Consider the following 18,273-nt stretch of genomic DNA (forward strand, 5'->3'; position numbering starts at 1 on the left):
TTTCTATTTAATTCTATAAACAAAAGAAGGGAAGATTAAAAGTACAAAATAAGTTTTGCTTTAATGAAACTTACCTTCTGGGATCTTAAAATTTTATTGATGGGTTGAGAATTTTTGTTAATATGTCTTGTTGCCTCACATAGACTGTTTTCAATATCTGGGCTAAGTAATTTGAATTGTAGGTGAACTGTTGGCCATTTCCAATCTCATTTTCACTTGCATAATGACTAAATAGGAACCACAGTGGTTTAAAAGTTAAAGTGGTTTAAAATACTCAGTTCTTGAGAAAATCTGGTGGAGAATATATTATTGTAAGTAATATGAAATCTGTTAATATTAGAGCATAACTTATGGTTCCATCTGCACTCACAAAGTGTCTGTTCTCTGTGGGATCCTGAGCATTAAAGCATCACTAAAATGTGGCATATAAGAAAATGGGGAATCTGGGATGCTCCCAATCCATAATATTAAGTAAATTTAAGTCATATAGATGTTTAATGTGAACTTTTGATTTGTAGTGACTTCGTTACAGCTGAAGGAGGAGTTGCTGGATGGAGAGGAGTACAGCTTCCTGCAGGGAACGTCTGACCAGGAGAGCAACGGCTCCGCCAGCTACTACATCAAACAGGAACCCTGAGGCAGCTCCCAGGAGTGAGGGGCACAGCACTGGTGGCAGGAGAAGAACCTTTCACCAAGACTGACTGATTCTGTTCCCACTTGGATGGTGCAGTTCAGGTGACTGTGCCTGGGGCGCTTTGCTAAACGTAGCTGAATTAGACTCAGTTCAGAATTTTTTGGAAGGGCGGGGAAACTATTTTAGTGAAAAAGATTTTTCAATTTATTAAAAAACAAAAACAAAGGACACTTTTGTGTTGTATTTGAAGCTTTTGAAAGAATTTTGTAATATTTTCAAGTTCAGATTTATTGTGCATTGTTAACAAGAACTGAAATTCTAATTTTTTTGTAAGATTAAAGTTTATTTAGCATGATTGTGGGAAGCAGTTGGAGGAAGATATAGTTGCAAAAACAAATGAACTGTCATAACAAATGAACCTTTTTGGTACAAGTTGGGAGACTGTTAGCCTCTTGTGAACTGCACTGGTCACGCCTCTGTTTTTTTAATTGTGAAAATAAGGCTTTAAAGCCCTGATTTAAAGGCATAAATTATATACGGAAGACAGTCCTGTAAAGCTCTACTCAGTGAGTAGCCCCAAGTGCAACGGAGCCATCGCCTGAGGAAGATTTTACCTTTTCAAGGTGTTTTTATTTAGTTTAAAATACCCTTTTTTATATAAGGTTTTTGGTTTTTTAGCATTCTTTAGGGTCTGATTCAGTGCCCATTAATATCAGTAGCCTTGTCTCCGCCGACCGCAGTGGGCATTGGATTGGATCTGTAAAGCTCTTGTCTGTATATGAATGTCTGTAGCCTTGGAATGCTTCAGCAAATGTTTACAGAGCCCTATGCCAAACTGGAACTTCAGAAAATTCTGTAATTGGAAGATTAGTTGTAGCTCTGAATTTTGACTGAAGAAGCAGCTTAGATGGACAGTCACTAAGGATTCCCTTGGTAGTGGGAAGGAACTTGTGAGTATTCTTGTGATTTTTTTTTTTTCCCATTCAGAAAGCCCTAAATGTTTCTTTACTATCTTAAATATTTATCTGTGATCATTCAGATGATGTGCCACATGGTTTCAGGTGACCTGAAAGGAGCCCTACATTGTGGATTAAAAATTAGTTCAGTCCTGCATAGCCTGCAATATTCATGTCTTGCTGCAGTGGTGTAACACAGGAGTTGAGAACAGTGTCAAAATCACATGGTTTTAGTCTATAATTCATAAATTTTCTGGATTATTATTTCTGGATAATTCATGGATTTGCCTATTGCCTGGAATTCTTGTCTCATGTCAAGCATCCTATTGGCCCCAAATGGTCAACTTCCAGGTTTTTACAAGGGAAAAATCGCTTAAAAGGGTGAAAGTGATGACCATTTAAACACCAAGTATTTTTGCAGGATCTCTTAATAATTTGGATTTTATCTTCCCATATTTTTAACTTTTGTACGTTTTTGTAAATGGAGTTGATGAGTGAGGTGGTTGATCAGCCCTGCGGAGCTGTGACTGGAAGAATGTGCATCAAGAGCTTTAGCTTTTACCAGTAAGGTTCATTAACTAAACTCTCAGGAATTATAAGTTCTGTAAGTGCTTCTGGGTCTTCACAGGTCCCCTTCAGAGCAGTACAATGATCATCTGACTCTTGACCAGAAATTAAGGCTTAAAAAAAATTGATCAAAAATTAAGATCTGTGTCCTACAGCCTAGGAAATGTTTTAAGGATATTGACCCACAGAGCCCCAGGATACCATTTTTTGTATATTGTTGTTTGAGCTTAAAAAAAAAGTGCATAGAAAGTTGAAAACCAGCAATTTGATTATTTTCTAACGTATTGCTCCCACTTTGGGTACATAGTATTGATGATATACACAGGTTTACCTCATTCTATGCAAGAGGGGTTAATTATGTAAAGTTTTGTATTTACTACAGGAGGTAAAACATGTGCTGTATAGTGTAGGAATTTCTGGAATTCTTTCCTCCCTTACTGATAAAATTTCTTAAATTATGACCTGTTTTTAACAACAGCTTCTTCTATTGACAGAATCTGTTAATCTGATTACAAGAATCTACAACTTTCAGTGGTAAAGACATTTTAGCTCCCTAAAATAGCCATAAAAAGGACTTTGTTGGACCTGGTAGACTTCAAATAGTTTATCTCAGTTTCTGACCCACCCGTGATGTTTATTTTGAACATCAAAATAAACAGCCTAGATTGGAGAACTAGGATTAGAGACCATTGTAGTGACAGTTTGAGCCTTGCTTGTTTTCCTGTGTTCTCAATTTAATCTGCTGTAAAATCCAGCTCTGCAAGCATTGATTTCATTTGGTAAGTATGGCACTATTGATTTTTTTTCTTTTTTTTTAATGCAACGACTTGCAGGTTGTCCCATCAGCTGGAACAAGGTTCTCACAGTCTTGCTTTCTTCTCTCATCAACAGCTTCTGCCTTCAGTAGAAAAACTGTTGCATTAATTAGCGTGTCATAATGTAGAGAGTTGGGCAAGTTAATGAATGAGGTGCATTGCCCTGGCTCATCCCTGATTTCAGAGTCAATCTTCAAATGTCAAGAGGGAAAACTAGTCCTTAACACACTTCCTGTGTTAGGAGAAATACAAGAATCTGTTCTAAAGTCTGTCAGTCTTTATAATATTCTGTTATTCATCAAACACTAAAGTCTGTGAGGTGATGTATGTTCTCAGGTACCCGTGTGACTTCAGCAGTTGGTGAAACGCCTTTTGTGTCTCTGGGTTCATGATATGCCTCAGTTGTGTAATTGTCAAGTACTTTGAGTCTGTGCTAAGCAAACCACGGAAGGAGCTGCTGGAAGTCACTTGCTGAGGAGCAGCTCAGGGAGAACCTGAGCAAGGTGCTACCAGGGATGTGATTCCCAGAGAACCCGAGGGGTGTCTCTGGCTTTGCAAAGCATTCCCGTGGCTCTGGGATGTTTCTCATGGCTTTCAAGCTGTGGTACCTGCCTGAGGGAGCAGCAAATGTTGGACACCTGAACCTTCAATGGGGTCGGACTAATTCTGGCATTTGGCACAGCAGGTTTTTCTGACCATGAGGCAGCCCAAGCCCTGTCCCTGACTTGGCTGCTGTCCTTCTTGTTCCAGATCTCTGCTGATCTTTGATTATTACATTATTTTCAGTAGAACTCTCTAACCTGTTCCTTGCTGCATCTGAGGAAAGCTACAGCAGTTACTGATTCCTTGTTCTACGGATACTAACACGGGTTTCAGTGTTTGTTTTGAGTTTTTTTATTGTTGTTTTCTGTGATGTGAATACCCTCCCTTGATCTTTGTACAATGGTGCTAATACATTTGGTAACAATCCTTTATTGGGAAGGGATTTTAAAAAACTGTGATTTCAGCTGAATTTTTCTTCCTTTTGATTTTTTTTCATATTTAAAATGAAAAGCCACAGCCATTTATACAAAAAAAAGGCATCAGCTTTGGCCCCTGGGAAAATGTTGGGGCAGGAATCAAGAATAAACAAATGGGTTTTTACACCATTTCTGTATGTATTTGATATATAGATCAATATCTGTACAAATTTAATCTTTTCTTTTCTTGGTAATTTGTGTGGTCAGTGAGGGAGTATTTAAAGCTTTCTCATGCAATGTACATAACTCAGTGAAAAAATGCTTTTGGAAAAATTAATGTTACTTTCATTTTTACAAGACTGCAGATTTTCAGCATGGATGTGGAAAGCATTAAAATCATAACTTTGTGTACAAGATGAAAATAATTCACTAAATTTGCCTTTTTTACACAAAATAAAAATGGTAAAAAATCTTTTTCTGACTGGTGATTTTTTTGCTTAAAACACTCTTAACCTTATTAAAAATACCCACAATCTGTATTAACATGAATATTTTAAGTATGTTGGTGTGATGACAAATGATGTGGGGCCCTGAGCACAAGGTAAGGGATTTGATAAGAGGTGAATTCAACAATCATTTCAGAGAGCAAGCTTTGCACTCAGTCTCATTTCATTTAGTATTAATATTTGTGTAAGGAGGAAAATTTTGTGGTATCCCTTTTTTCCCTAGCTGTGTTGGAAGTAGCTCCAGCCTCCCTTCAGCTCTCCCTCTGCAAATTTGCTGCTGCTTGAGTCCAACAGCTGTGCCAGGGTCATGGCAGTGGCTCCTGAATGATTAAAATGACTTTTATGAGTGTTTGACCAGGGGTCTGTTGTAAGTGAATGCACCACAAGGAATTAGTTCACACCCATTTATTTGACAGTCACTTTCAGCACTAAGATAACCGTGGTTGTTCCCAGGGCAGCAGCTGGAATGAGATGAGGTGTTGGAAGGCACAAATCACTGTGGGCACCCATCACTCGTAGATCCAGTCATGTGCACAGGGCTTGAAGTCGATGAGCTCTGCGGGCTTGAACCACAGGTTGATCTCCTTCTGTGCACTCTCCACAGAGTCACTGCCATGGATGATGTTCCTGCAGGAGACAAACATTGATCCCTATAAAAATACACCTCCAGCAGCTTTGTTCTGTTTGCAAAAAGTGGATGAAGCATCTAGAGTGGGGAGACTAATTACTGTTATTTCAGGGAGAGTGTTCCAACACCCCCACCCCTCCACGAGCTAATTATGCCTATCAGGGTCACTCTAGAGCTACTGTTCTGCAACAGCCCCTCCTGAGCTTACATGCTGCTTTGGGGAGGAGCTGGACTGCAAACAAAGTCAGCTTTGTATCACTTTCCTAAGTAGCAGGTATGTGCTGTGACCTGCAAATGAAATATCAGACTAAGGTCTCCACCACCAATTCTGGCTTTCCAGAATACAAGACTGCCAACAGTTTTTGTGCTGGCAGGTAAACAGTGAGTAGGAGTTGAGTTTTTAGTATCAATTAACTGAGTTCAAACCTTCCCACTTGAATGCAGAAATCACCACGGATGGTGCCAGGCTTGGAGTCTGCAGGGTTGGTTTCCCCCAGCATTACTCTCCCAGTTTTAACCACGTTGAGTCCTTCCCATACCTTAAGATAAAAAACATAAAAATTCTGTTAAGCCATGCTTATGCAAAACACTGACAATTCTGCTTTGCTCTACCATACTTTGCAAAGAAACAAAGGCTCTACCATTAAAGGTATTAACCTTGCCTAGATTATCTCTTGGGCTTGTAAAGGTGGCAAGGGAAGAAAAAAATCATATGAACTGGAAGTAATTGTAAAAAGGACTATCAACATTGTTACTGCAGTGAAGGAGATACTTTACCAAGCCTCAGAGTTAATGCACAAAGCCAACTCCCAACCCTTTGTGTTCTGGTGGAACAGGGACACCCTGCTGAGTGTTCTCTCCTAGTTCATTATCACACCAGGAGATGCTACTAGAGCCAGCACCTTATTTTGGGGAGACTGTAAAAATCAATGACACAGAAGTTGGGTTTTTGTGTCAGAGAGCCTGACTTTTTTTGCCTAAAACATATTTTTTATATGCAGAAGATTTACTTTCAGGAATTTTGCTTTATACATTTATACATTAGGCATTTTAATACCCATTTTATATGTGCACTTGTCTTATTATATAGTAATTTCACTATCTTAATTTTAGGTTTTTCTTTTGCCACTATCAGAACAAGGTAGTTTGAAAAAAAAAATGTTTCTGCAGCGCTATCTCTGAATATTCTTAATAATTTATACAGCAAGAAAAATATATTCAAGAAAGGAATCTTAAACTAAAATGAAGTCACTTACCATGGCCACAATAGGTCCAGAGTTCATGTATTTAACCAAACCAGGGAAGAAGGGGCGGTCTTTCAGGTCAATGTAATGTTGTTTGAGAAGGTCTTCAGAGGCCTTTAAAAGGACAGATGTAACTTTAATATCGTTTTCTGAATGTCATTGAACAAAAGGTGTTACAGGTATAAGACTATGGCGTTAGTGATTACATTCACAATGTTAACAGCAATGCTGCAGCGCTATTGTGTGTATCAGTGGGAGCTCCTGCTGTAACATTAAAGGAGTTCTTTGTGGCTGTGCTGGGAATTGTCAATATGATTTCTTTGCACAGCAGTGAGCCTCTGCGATAAGGGACCTCGGGGTGATGTTACCCAACACAACCTTTCAGCCCAGGCTATTCCAGCTCTCAATCGGGCTGCATTACACATGTGAAGCAGAATTCGCTGGTTTCGGAAAGGGTGGAAGCCATGTGCGGGGCAGGAAGAAGGGCCCGACACGGGCTCCGGCACATCCGCTGGCAGCTCTACTGCAGCCGCGAGGGGCGATTCTCGGTGTGGGTGCGCTGAGCCCTCCCGGGGCAGCTCAGGGGGGCGAGGCGCGGGCACTCACGTGTACGAACTTCATGGCCACGAGCCGGAACCCCTTCTGCTCGAAGCGCTTGATGATCTCGCCGACCAGCCCGCGCTGCACGCCGTCGGGCTTGATGGCGATGAAGGTGCGCTCGCCGTTCCCCGCCATGGCGCTGCGGGCGGGAGCGCGGCGTGAGGGGACGCGCGGCCTCAAGGTCGGCGCCGGCCATGGCGGCACCGCCCTGCCACGCGGCACCGCCGCGGAGTGTCCCCCCGAGCCCGGCCCGGCCCCGCCGAACCCCGCCGGGCCCCTCCGCCCGCACCCCCCGTGCCCCCGAGCGCGGGGCCCGGCGCGGCCCGGCCCGGCCTCACCTATCCGGAGCTGCCGCCGCCGCTGCCCTCCGCACCGCTGCCGCCGGAGAAAGAGGCGCAGGAGGAGGCGGGCACGCCGCGGATCCCCCGCCCCGCGCGGAGGAGGAGCCGCCGGGCCGGCGGCGCTTCGGGGGCGGGACCGCCAGCGCCGAGCGGAACCGGGCCGGGCTGAGGCCCGGCGGGACCCGAGCGCAGCGCGGCCGCTGCCGGCCCCGAGCCGAGGAGCTGGCTCCCGGCCGGGCCCGGCCGCACCTGTCGCCTCCGGGGTGATTTACAGACGCAGCAACTGTGGCTTAAGCCTTTGAGGCGCTGAAATGACGGCGGGTGTTTGACACAACTAAATAATTTTTTACTAATTTTTTGCAGGGTTGGCTGCTTTCAGGCGTCCCCGCGGCCTGAGGGTTGGTCCTGCACTGCACAGCACGGCTACAGCTCTTTGAAAGCATATTTATCACAGAAAAGGGATGTGGCACCCATAACACAGGTTACGGGTTCCACAATCAAATTATTGATAATTTGGTTGCGGGTTCCACAATCAAATTATTGATAATTTTATTGGGAGATGAAGCCGCCAAGTGTCAAAGCCCCACAGTCCCTGAACCCATGCCGCAACATGAAGCAGGGGGAGTGTGTTGTTACTTTTATGATATTTACTACTTGGCCCTTTCCTAGTTTATACAGCACCTTCACCTGAGCAAATATATTATATTATATTATATTATATTATATTATATTATATTATATTATATTATATTATATTATATTATATTATATTATATTATATTATATTATATTATATTATATTATATTATATTTTTATTATATTATATTATATTTATTATGTTTTATTATATTACATTATATGTTCTTATATTGTATGTTATTATATTATCGCGCACCATCACTGCAGCTGGGATGTCAATGAAATAACCTCTGCAGTCCTTGCAGTGTCTCTTTTTGAGGGGCCAGCTGGTGTCTCCACAGGGTCAGTTGGTGGTTTCACACTGGACCTGCTCGGGCACCTCAGCCATGCAGGATTGCTGTCCTCCTCTTCCCAGTCACATCACATTAGAAACACTAATCAGCAGCTTTCTCACAACCCAAACACCTCCAGATATAGCATGTTTCTCTATTTTGTAGAATTTACACTTCTCAAGTAACCTTTCAAGCAAAACATTAAACTGGAGACCACTCATCTCATGCTCAAGTTTGTCACATTTTCCCTTTCCTCCAACTTCTTTTAACCTAATGATTTATCTTCTATAACACTGAATATTTTCAGAAGAGAGGCTCACAGCCTCATCTACAACTTCATAGTTAAGATAATTTGTTCCACCTCCTTATAGTCATTAATTAAAGACAAAATATTTAAAATTTCATTTTATTTCACTGAAGAAACAGCAAATATTGTTTTATTTTGTGCCATCTCTTTTTAGGAGCTCGATATCACCATAAGGTATCATAAGCCTTCAACATTCACTGCATAGTTCAGTATTCACATACAAGAACTCGCTGTGGGGGAAAAAAATCATTGGGCTTGAGCAACTGATTCCATGAAACTCTTGCTCTTAGTGAATAAAATGTTGCACAGAAATAAATACATAATATCAATCCCAACATCCTCATCCAGTACAACTTTTGCTGTTGAAACTGAAATGCCTTCTGCATTATTATGACTCTATTCTTTACATCATTAAATAAATAGAAAATGATAGTGATAAAGTTGCTTCTAAAACAACTTATCCAAGGACCATTTGCTTTGTAGTTCCAGCTAATGAGGAAAGTACACTAATGAGTACCAGCTAAATTACCAGCTGTTGAGATGTCAAAGCAAACACCACTTACTGCTCTGTGCAATGGCAGAGAGCTGCTGCACTCTGTGGCTAAAGGTAGAATCTCCCTCATCCATCCTCACATTAATCTTCTTTTCACATAAAAGGACATTTCATCAAGCCAGGCTGGTTAATCGGTCCTTAAAATACTACATAAATCCCATGTGGAAGGAAAAAAGAGAGTTGAAACAGTGTCAGTGTGGAAGTCAGTTGTCATTTAAGCTCTTTATGGGCACAGCATGCTCTGGGGAGAGAAATGGGCTTTTTTCTGCAGCCATTTTAGGAATGGGGAAACACTTGACTTAAAATATTAAGTAAATCCTCAACATTTGGGCATATTATCTATGCATTTACACACCATCAGTTGTCCTCTAATGTTTTAGCAAAGTTAACCTCTGACTCTGAGCCATTTGCGTATTTATTTACCAAATAAATTTTTACCCATTTTTTAATGTTTACCAAAATACCCTCTATGACTATAAAATGCTTCAGAAAAATATATGTTATCTATTCTGTGTTTTCATGTCATATCTCTCAATCCCAGAAGCAGCTTTTAAAATGTGCAATTCCATCTATAACTTGACGACTTTTAAATCAAAGGAGCAGCAAGCACTGACTCTAACATCCACAACAGAGCAATTTCACTGTTTTCTGAGGTTTCTACCAGGGAATTCTTTGGAATAGCTAGAGGCTGGCAGCTGCTCATGGACATGGGAATATCAGAAGATCCAGGCTGGGTGTTAATCATAGATCCACTCATGAGCACAGCTTCTGTAATCGACCAGTTCTTCAGGAGTGAACCATAAATTGATCTCTGTCTCAGCACTTTCCACAGAATCACTGCCATGAATGATGTTCCTAGGAAAAGAAAAGGTGAATAAAAGTAAAAGGAATTCTTAAAGTAAAGTAAGCTTCTTGTTTTGAAGTGATTCCCACTATGGACAGAAGCTTTAAGTAGCAGTAAAGTAGGAAAAGACACAGCATAGGCAGTGCCAGCTTTGCTCCTCATTTTTGTCAATGGGGACAACCATGACTTGATCCCTATCCTTAGATACTAATATGTCATGGGCACAGGGAATGGCAGCTCCATGTGTAAAACAGAGGAGGATGGAGCACAGTTCCTGCAGATATTATGACATAACACTTGGCATTTAGTGCTTTTGGATAATATCAAATGTTTTAAAATTTACTTTCCAACTTGGACACAGAAGTCCCCACGAATAGTGCCGGGCTTGGAATCGAACGGATTGGTTTCCCCCAGCATCACTCTTCCAGTCTTAATCACATTAAGACCTTCCCACACCTTAAAGAAAAAAAAATTCCATTCAGATTATTAAATTTTAGCAGCAGATAAATTATATCATCCATGAAAACACAGGGCTGTCCATCATGGTACAAATCACCATCTGAATATTTGTCACAGTGAGACAAATTTATTTCCAATTCTTCTGTCAGATTCTTGAAGCATCTGCTCACGTGGTCCCCTTCTGTACAATCCCTCTCCTCAGCCAGGGTGGGGAGATGGGGAGAGAACAATTTTCCATCTCAGTATGTCAAACAGTCACACAGAGTTGTTTGGTCATGGGAGAGCTAGGCCTCAACTATTTTACTAATACAATGTCAAGGAGAAAAAGAGAACTAAAGTTAAAATGTTCCACCATCCTTTTTCAGCTTGCTTACTACATGGTATTTCAGAGTGGGGCTTTTGTGCAGATTTACTTCTTTCTCAAGGTCCTGGTTGTGATTCCTTTTTGCCCCTGCCCTCTTCCTCAAAAAACTGACTCAAAGGAGAGAAAGATTGTGAGAAAAGATTAAAGAAAAATAGTTAACAGCACATCTTCCTAATCACAGTATTTGAATCCAGATTTTAAAATCTTTTTAAAAATAAACTGGAATTCAACAGGTGACACTGTCTCATGGCAGGGAAGACAATCAAGCAGTGTGGTTTTCCTTGCCAGGAACTCACCATGGCTACAACAGGTCCCGAGTGCATGTACTGCACCAGGCCATCGTAGAACGGCCGGTCCTTGAGGTCAATGTAGTGTTCCCTCAGGAGGTCCTCAGAAGCCTGGGTTAAAAACCAGACAGACAGAGAAAAAAGCTTACAGTAAGAGCTTAAGAGCACAGTGAAATCACAGAGATAAACCACAGAGCACTGGTAATCCTGAAACTTGCACGCACTTTAAAATTCAGTATTTCTAGCACCTTCCTAGGAGTACTTTTGGTCAATATGAATTTGAACTGTTTGCTTTAACCACAACTAAACTTAGAAAAGTTTTTGTTGTCAATACAGGCAGTTTATGTGACCTGGGATTTGTAAAAGATACTCAAAGATATTTATTTGCCACCTGAAAGAATATTCTCTTCAGACTAAGGGCATCAGGTTACTAAAATTAGTGTGCTTAGCACGTCTAAAGCATTTAGCCAGAGCTGGGAATTGGAACTTTTCCAAAAACATCCCAAGTACGACTTCTCAAAATTTCAGTTTTAAATGTTACAGAGGCCACATTTGTTGTTATAGTATGCTGCTGTACTTGAAGGCTATGACTGATATAAAAAAGTAGACACAACAATTGAGGAGAGCTTACGTGTACTAATTTCATGGCTACCAGTTTGAATCCTTTCTTCTCAAAGCGTTTGATGATCTCCCCCACCAGCCCCCTCTGGACCCCGTCAGGCTTGATGGCAATGAAGGTGCGCTCCTCGATGGCAGCCATGATCCTGAGGAGGCAGGGAATAAAATTTGTTATTCCAGGACTGTGCGACCCCAGCCCATTCCAGCCCCGTCTGCTAGAAGTGTCATTAGATTTGCTGCATCTGAGGGTCAGTAATCCACGGTCTCCAATGTTTGGACAAACTGGTGACAGCACACAGGTTTTCCCAAATGCTGCAGGAGTGAGTTTCAAGCAGTGGAAGGGTGCCAAGTGTAGGAACAATCAGCGAATACTGAAATCAGAAAAACTCTGAACAGAAAGGAAGGTAATGATCACCACAGATCCATCTTCCAGTGCCGTGCAATAAATTAATAAATCAGTACCCACACAGAGTTTTCACCTGGAAACCAGCAGGACCACAGGGGCTCTGAGCCCCGCGCTGGAGCACACCTGAGCAGGCAGGTGAGGGATGCAGGAGCTCGGGGAGGCTCCGCGGGGGTTGCGGTGACACTGCCCGGGAACAGGGGCACCCTTCCCGCTGCCCCGCAGCCCGGCTAACCTCTGGTGGCCCGGTGGCTGTGGCAAGCCTGGAAGCCTTGTCCCCCGCTGGTGGCCCTGTGGCTGTGGCAAACGCTGTCCCCCGCTGGTGGCCTCAGTGAGTGTCGCGGCCGGGTACTCCGCTGCCCCCCGGGTGTCTCTCACGCCGTGTCCCCGCTGTTTCCCGGCGGCTCTGGCAGCCCGTGACCCGCCGGTGGCTCTGTCAAGACGTGTCACGGCGGGTTCCCACCCGGATTAGCCGTGCTCCATCCCCGCCCCCGCGCAGCGCGGCCTCCCGCCCGCGCAGAGCGCCGCTGCCGCCCCAGCCCCATCCCGGGGGTTCGGGATCCATCCAAGGCCTCTTCCCTCAGAGCGGGGGTGCCGGGCTCGGCCCTTCCAGCATTTCAGTCTTGCCTGCTGCAACCCGGTTTTTATTTAACAAAAGGCACATAATTTAATATTTTAAATATTTTATTAAAATTATTTTAATAAAAATAATTTAAATTATTTAAATTATGACAATTATTAATTTAATTATTATTTTAAAATAATAACTTTTAATAACTTAAAGTTATTTTAACAAAAATCTCGTTATCATACTGTTCTGCTTATATTTCCTCTTTAAAGAAGGTAATTAATTTTGGGGTTTTTTTCTTGTTATATTATATATTAGCTCTTTGAGTCAAAAGACCCTTCAACCATTTACACTGAGTTGCTTTGCCTTGAGCATTTTATTGCCTTTAAGAGAATTGAGGATAAAGCATCTGGATGGATCCATGCTTGTCCTGTTTTTGCTTCCAAATTGAAATTAATTTCCTGGGCTCCGCTTGGCTGTTCTTGAAAGCAAAACAATGAAGATTTTGCTTCCCTCTAGGCAGGACTTCACTGCTTGACAAGGAAAAGTTCAGCTTTTTGATAACATGGATTTCCTTACTTGGGATCCCTTCTCTTCACTACAGTCCATCACACACCCATGTGGTACTTTTAGTTCTGCTGGGGGTCTCCAGATGTGACCTAAGCATCTATTCAACCAGCCTGCTTTCTTGCATTCAGGGTCTTTTTCCATCACACTTTCCAAGAGCTCTGATTTAACAGATGATATTTAAAAAATCAGTGTCACACATCCTAGCAAGTCCTCCTTGAGGTTATTTTGAAATTAGAGTTTCTGAGCAGTCTCCTGACAATGCCAATCCAATTTATTCTCTTGCTTTGATACACATTTATTTAAGATGTTTCATACTACTTAAACTCTAATGCTCTTCACTATGACAAAATAATACATAAAAATAGAAGAAAGGTCTCTAGAAATGGGATGTTTATAAAAATATCAAGTTTAAAGCAGCAATAGGACATCTATTTAAAGTCTTGTTAAATCTACATCATTTAATGATTAAAGCTTAGGACTTGCCCTTAGGTGGGCAAGCACGACTTCCAGCTTTACCATAGGTCTGTTCTGTGATCTGTGCCAAGTCTTTTAACCTCATTAAATAAGGGTCAACTCTGCCACTTTTGAGACTAATCCATGATTAGCAGACCAAATGGTTCCTGCATAAATGAGCTTTTGCTGGTTGGAAATTTTACCAAGATCACCTAATTACATTGGAAATTACATGTTTATCTAAAATGTGAAGAAGTAGAGAGTCTAGACAAATAATTTCCAAAACATGGACTGATCATGGGAGAGAAGTAAACACCTTCAAAGTTCTCAGTGAGTGAACTAAGTGTAACTGTTGAGCTCAAACCATTTCCACATTACTTAAAACCAGCAGAGATTTTAAAACAGGCCTGAGACAAAGGACTGACTGTGAATGTCTCCAGACTTCAGGAGAATTTACCACAGCTCCAGCTTTGCTGGTTTGGCCCCAGCTTTACACTGGTCTCAGCTCACAGCCTCTGTCTGTACCACCCAGAACATTTGGGGTTCTCATCAAAACTGCCATCAGGGCAGAGATGCCACCTGTAAGTGGGCACAAAACCATGGACAGCATCTCCCAGGTTATCAGTGAGTTTGAGATGAGTGCTGTGATCAAACAGGCGAGTGAAGCCCCTGTGGTATGGTGGGCAGTGGTCCAAGTACAAGGACAGGGAGGCCTGGCAGACTGACTGCATCACACTGCCCCAGGCATGCCAGGGCAAGTGCTACCTGCTCACAATGGTAGAGGCCAGGACTGGATGGTTGGAAACCTCCCCTGTGCCTCACGCTACTGCTTGGAACACCATCCTGGGCCTTAAAAGCAAGTCCTGTGGAGGCATGGTACCCCTGAGAGGATTGAGTGCGACAATGGGAGTAATTTCAAGAACAGCCTTATCAACACTTGGGCCAGGGAACATGGCACTGAGTGGGTGTACCAATTCCTCAGCATGCACCAGCTGCTGGGAAAGTTGATCAGTGCAACAGAGTGCTTAAAACCACCTTGAAGGCACTGAGCAGGGGGGACTTTCAAAAACTGGGAGATGCATTTAGCAAAGGCCACATGGTTAGTTAATACCAGAGGCTCCACTAGCTGGGCAGGCCCTGCCCAATCTGAACCCTTGAGAAAAACAGATGGACATAAAGCTCCAGTGGATACCTTTTCCCTATTTCCCAGCATGCACACATGGGATAAACCTCTCATGTGTACATGTATCTCATGCACACATGAGAGGTATGCTGGGAAAAACTGTTTGGATTAATTCTGCCTTGAGCAAAGACACACCCAGTCTGTGGGGTTATCTTTGCTCAAAGACCAGGCTGTAGCTGGTGGTGGTACAGAAGGATGGAGAGACATGATGCATACCTCAAGGGGACATTGTTTTGGGGTAAATCACCCATCACACTGCGCCTGTATCTACATGTAGAAGTATGTATGTATGTATGTATATAATTGGGTAAGGCACATAGGTATAGAGTTATAGACTGAAATGCATTAATTTGGGCATTGATCATATGGTATGGGATAAGGGGTGGAATGTCTGGGGGATTGGCTTTTTATCCCATATCCATTTTTGTTTTATGTCTGGGGTGGTCACTTCCGCCCCTCTCCCCCTTCCCTGGCTCTGAGTGTATGGTGATGGGTGAGACACAGCCCAGGATTTCCTGCCAGAGTTGTGGGTGAGGGAAGGTTGCCTTCTCCTGGTGGGGTGATTTCATCTCAGTGGCCATGCAGTGTGATCCCTCTGACGAGAGACACTGTTGCCATGTGGCTTTTGCCCGTTTTTTTCTTTCCCTTTGCACTGTGACTGGAGCTTGCTTTTCTGCTGCTTGGGAGCCCAGAGCAGCAGCAGATAGTTATTGTCTACATTTCTTTCCTGAGGCCCTCAGCTCCTCAGGAGGGAAAAATCCTAGCAAAGGATTTTTCATAAAATATCATGGCTACACACATATACATATACATATACATATACATATACATATACATATACATATACATATACATATACATATACATAGTAAAGAACTGTTACTCCTTTTCCCATATCTTTGCCTGAAAGCCCCTTAATTTGAAAGTTATAATAATTCAAAGGGAAGGGGGTCACATTTTCCATTCCAAGGGAGGTTCCTGCCTTCCTTTGAGGACACCTGTCTTTCAAACTAGGGCAGTGTGTAACGGCTAAAGAGAAACAGGAAAAAAAATCCTTCATAGAGATAATTTCCAATAATTTAAATGAAAATTCCACTTGTGAGTATGAGAGTACACATCACGTCTTTTAAAAAATATTTTTTAGCTGGAATGATGCAATTTTTTGGTAATAATCAAAATTCTAACAGCTTTTTTTTCCTTTTGCCATGTTTATAAATTGTATTTCAACTGCCTGTGCCCTGGTGTGCAACTTTAAATATTAGCTTGGGAGGATGACGATGTCTAAACAGGACTCACAATAAATCCAATATACAGGGCTGGAATCTTTTCCTCTTTGTCATTCCTGCGCAGACTCACTGGCTCAGTGAATGAGGAGCCAAGGCAGCACATGCCTTTAAAGCATAGTTCCTGCTTTAGAACCAGTCCAAATGAGAAAAAAAAATTAAGTGCAAGGCTCTGCTGCTCTCCAGTGGAGCTGAATGCAATCACCACAGTTAAAATGCCATCCCTTCTCAAGCTTTCTGCCTTTTTTAAAGCACATTTTCATTTCTTTGCTCCTGGACTGCTGCTGGGCCACCGGGTTCCTGTACAAGTGATATTACCTAATGAAAAACACTGATTTCCCCAATGATAGAAGTTGCACCTGAGGAGGTTTAGAGTGAATACTAGGAAAAAATTCTTCACTGAAAGCACTGCCAAGCCCTGGCAGAGGCTGCCCAGAGCAATGATGGAGTTACCATCTCTTGGGGCATCTGAAAGATCTGCAGATGTGGCACTTGGGGACATGGTTTACTGGTGTCCTTGCCAGTGCTGCGTTAATGGATGGGCTTGATGGTCTTAAAGGTTCTTCCCAACCTAAATAACCCCACGATAAAATGAGGGATGTGAAACAACTCAAAAAATTTTCAGTCTCAATAGGTATTTTCAAGTTTACTGTAAATGGCTGTAACAGCTCCCATTGTTCCAGTGACAGAACACATGACCCAGAAGGGAACTCCCTGTTCCAAATCTTAGGAAAATCAATCTCTCTCAGCAAGTGCAAGATGCCTTCTAAGCTGTATTATTGTTAAGAAAACAGGATTTCTGATATTATCTGGAGACCTTATTAGAAAGGCCTTTTTGCTGCCAGACAGCAGCAAACATAGAGCTGCAGAGTTCCAAAATCCAGGAGCTCAGCTTCTAACTCCTTCAGTCATCCCCCAGTGAATCACTGGCTCTATTTTTGCCTCCATGGGTGTGATAAACAAATTCCCTGGGAGCTGTCAGACTGCACTGCCTCACATCTGCCACTCACAGAGGGAGCTGCCTACGGGACAACCCAAATCCAGCCAGAGCTCCCCACCCTGGTCCCACAGTAAGGGACTAAAGGGACCAAACCTCCTGCTGTCAGAGCCTCCACCAGTGGCACAGGGCTTTGATATTCACTCTGGTGACCTGGGGTATCCTGGCCTGTAGCAGGAATAGCACAGCCAGCAGCACCAGGGAAGCGACTGTCCCTCTGTTCTTGCCACTGCTGTGTTCAGTTTTGGGCCACTCACTTTGAAAAGGACATTGAGGGGCTGGAGTGTGTCCAGAGAAGAGGAACAAGGCCTGTAAAGGGGCTAGAAAACATGTCCTATGAGGCTGGGCTTGTTTAGTCTCGAGGAGGCTCAGGGGTGACCTCACAGCTCTCTAAAACTCTGACAGGAGCAGTAGTGAGGTGGGGATGGGGCTTTTTTGCTGTGCCTGTAGAGAGAAGACCAAAGAAAACCGCCTTAAGCTGAGATAGAGATTCAGATTAAATATTTGATTTTTTTTTTTACTGTTTGTGTGGTCAGGGGTTGAAAGGGGCTGCCCAGTGGGTGGTGGAATCACCACACTGGAGCTGTTTAAGAGGCATCTGTGCCCAGCACTGTGTAATGTGGCTTACAGGGTGACAGAACCACAGAATCAAATAGGCTGGAGAAGACCTTTGAGTTCATCCAGCCCAACCTGACCCAACACCACCTTGTCAACCACACCGTGGCACTGCATGCCACATCCAGTCTTCTCTTCAACACCTCCAGGGCCGGCGACACCTCCCCGGGCAGCCCATTCGAATGCCCAGCCTGTGAAGAATTTCTCCCCAGTGTCCAACCTGAACCTCGCCTGGCACAGCTCAGGGCTGTGTCCTGTCCCTTGTTCCCCGGGACGAGCCGAGCCCGGCCCTCACCTGGCTGCACCCTCCTCACAGACAGGAGGGGTAAGATGTCCCCTGAATCTCCAGGCTGAGCTTCCCACAGCTCCCTCAGCCGCTCCAAACCCCTCCCCAGCCTCGCTGCCCTTTTAAAGCTCTCCTCCAATCCTGAGGAATCGGTGATTTGTCCAGACTCGGCGGATCCTGAGGCGCTTCCGCCCGCCCGGCCCGGCCCGAGCCGCCGCCACACGCCGGCCCCGCCCCGATGACATCACCACGCAGGCCCCG

General features: G+C 43.3%; 3 protein-coding genes across 17 annotated transcripts in view; 1 reads left to right on the forward strand and 2 right to left on the reverse strand.

Moving 5' to 3' along the window:
• Nucleotides 1-4,403, forward strand: part of MBTD1 (mbt domain containing 1) — a 31,833-nt gene extending 27,430 nt beyond the window's left edge. For 14 of the 15 annotated variants that reach the window (XM_064395797.1, XM_064395795.1, XM_064395800.1 and 11 more), the window contains one exon: nucleotides 519-4,403. In XM_064395797.1, coding sequence (XP_064251867.1) covers nucleotides 519-637 — 119 coding nt within the window. In that variant the 3' untranslated portion in view covers nucleotides 638-4,403. The remainder of the gene's footprint in view (nucleotides 1-518) is intronic. The other variant, XR_010349776.1, reaches the window with a different exon arrangement.
• A 424-nt stretch (nucleotides 4,404-4,827) lies between these two features.
• Nucleotides 4,828-7,405, reverse strand: LOC135284374 (nucleoside diphosphate kinase). Its single transcript, XM_064395810.1, has 5 exons — nucleotides 7,248-7,405; nucleotides 6,916-7,048; nucleotides 6,322-6,423; nucleotides 5,492-5,604; nucleotides 4,828-5,064 (listed from the first exon to the last, which is right to left on the reverse strand). The coding sequence occupies exons 2-5, from the start codon at nucleotides 7,042-7,044 to the stop codon at nucleotides 4,947-4,949; spliced, it is 462 nt and encodes a 153-aa protein (XP_064251880.1). The 5' UTR covers nucleotides 7,045-7,048; nucleotides 7,248-7,405; the 3' UTR covers nucleotides 4,828-4,946.
• A 1,216-nt stretch (nucleotides 7,406-8,621) lies between these two features.
• On the reverse strand, nucleotides 8,622-18,216 carry LOC135284372 (nucleoside diphosphate kinase-like). Its single transcript, XM_064395809.1, has 7 exons — nucleotides 18,022-18,216; nucleotides 17,208-17,555; nucleotides 12,293-13,353; nucleotides 11,668-11,800; nucleotides 11,046-11,147; nucleotides 10,270-10,382; nucleotides 8,622-9,937 (listed from the first exon to the last, which is right to left on the reverse strand). Exons 4-7 carry the CDS (start codon nucleotides 11,794-11,796, stop codon nucleotides 9,820-9,822), a joined length of 462 nt encoding a protein of 153 aa, XP_064251879.1. The 5' UTR covers nucleotides 11,797-11,800; nucleotides 12,293-13,353; nucleotides 17,208-17,555; nucleotides 18,022-18,216; the 3' UTR covers nucleotides 8,622-9,819.
• Nucleotides 18,217-18,273: the final 57 nt, after the last annotated feature.

The sequence above is a fragment of the Passer domesticus genome, chromosome 20, assembly GCF_036417665.1.
Source record: "Passer domesticus isolate bPasDom1 chromosome 20, bPasDom1.hap1, whole genome shotgun sequence".
NCBI classification, from domain to species: domain Eukaryota; kingdom Metazoa; phylum Chordata; class Aves; order Passeriformes; family Passeridae; genus Passer; species Passer domesticus.

Excerpts from the sequence above, each read along its gene's own strand:
- LOC135284374 (XM_064395810.1), bottom strand. The coding sequence starts at position 7,044 with ATGGCGGGGAACGGCGAGCGCACCTTCATCGCCATCAAGCCCGACGGC. Across the intron at positions 6,424-6,915 it reads TGGCCATGAAGTTCGTACAC|GCCTCTGAAGACCTTCTCAA; the intron begins GTGAGTGCCCGC and ends GTCCTTTTAAAG. Across the intron at positions 5,065-5,491 it reads TTCTGCATTCAAGTGGGAAG|GAACATCATCCATGGCAGTG; the intron begins GTTTGAACTCAG and ends TGTCTCCTGCAG.
- LOC135284372 (XM_064395809.1), bottom strand. The coding sequence starts at position 11,796 with ATGGCTGCCATCGAGGAGCGCACCTTCATTGCCATCAAGCCTGACGGG. Across the intron at positions 11,148-11,667 it reads TAGCCATGAAATTAGTACAC|GCTTCTGAGGACCTCCTGAG; the intron begins GTAAGCTCTCCT and ends TTTTTAACCCAG. Across the intron at positions 10,383-11,045 it reads CGGGACCTGTTGTAGCCATG|GTGTGGGAAGGTCTTAATGT; the intron begins GTGAGTTCCTGG and ends TTTTTCTTTAAG.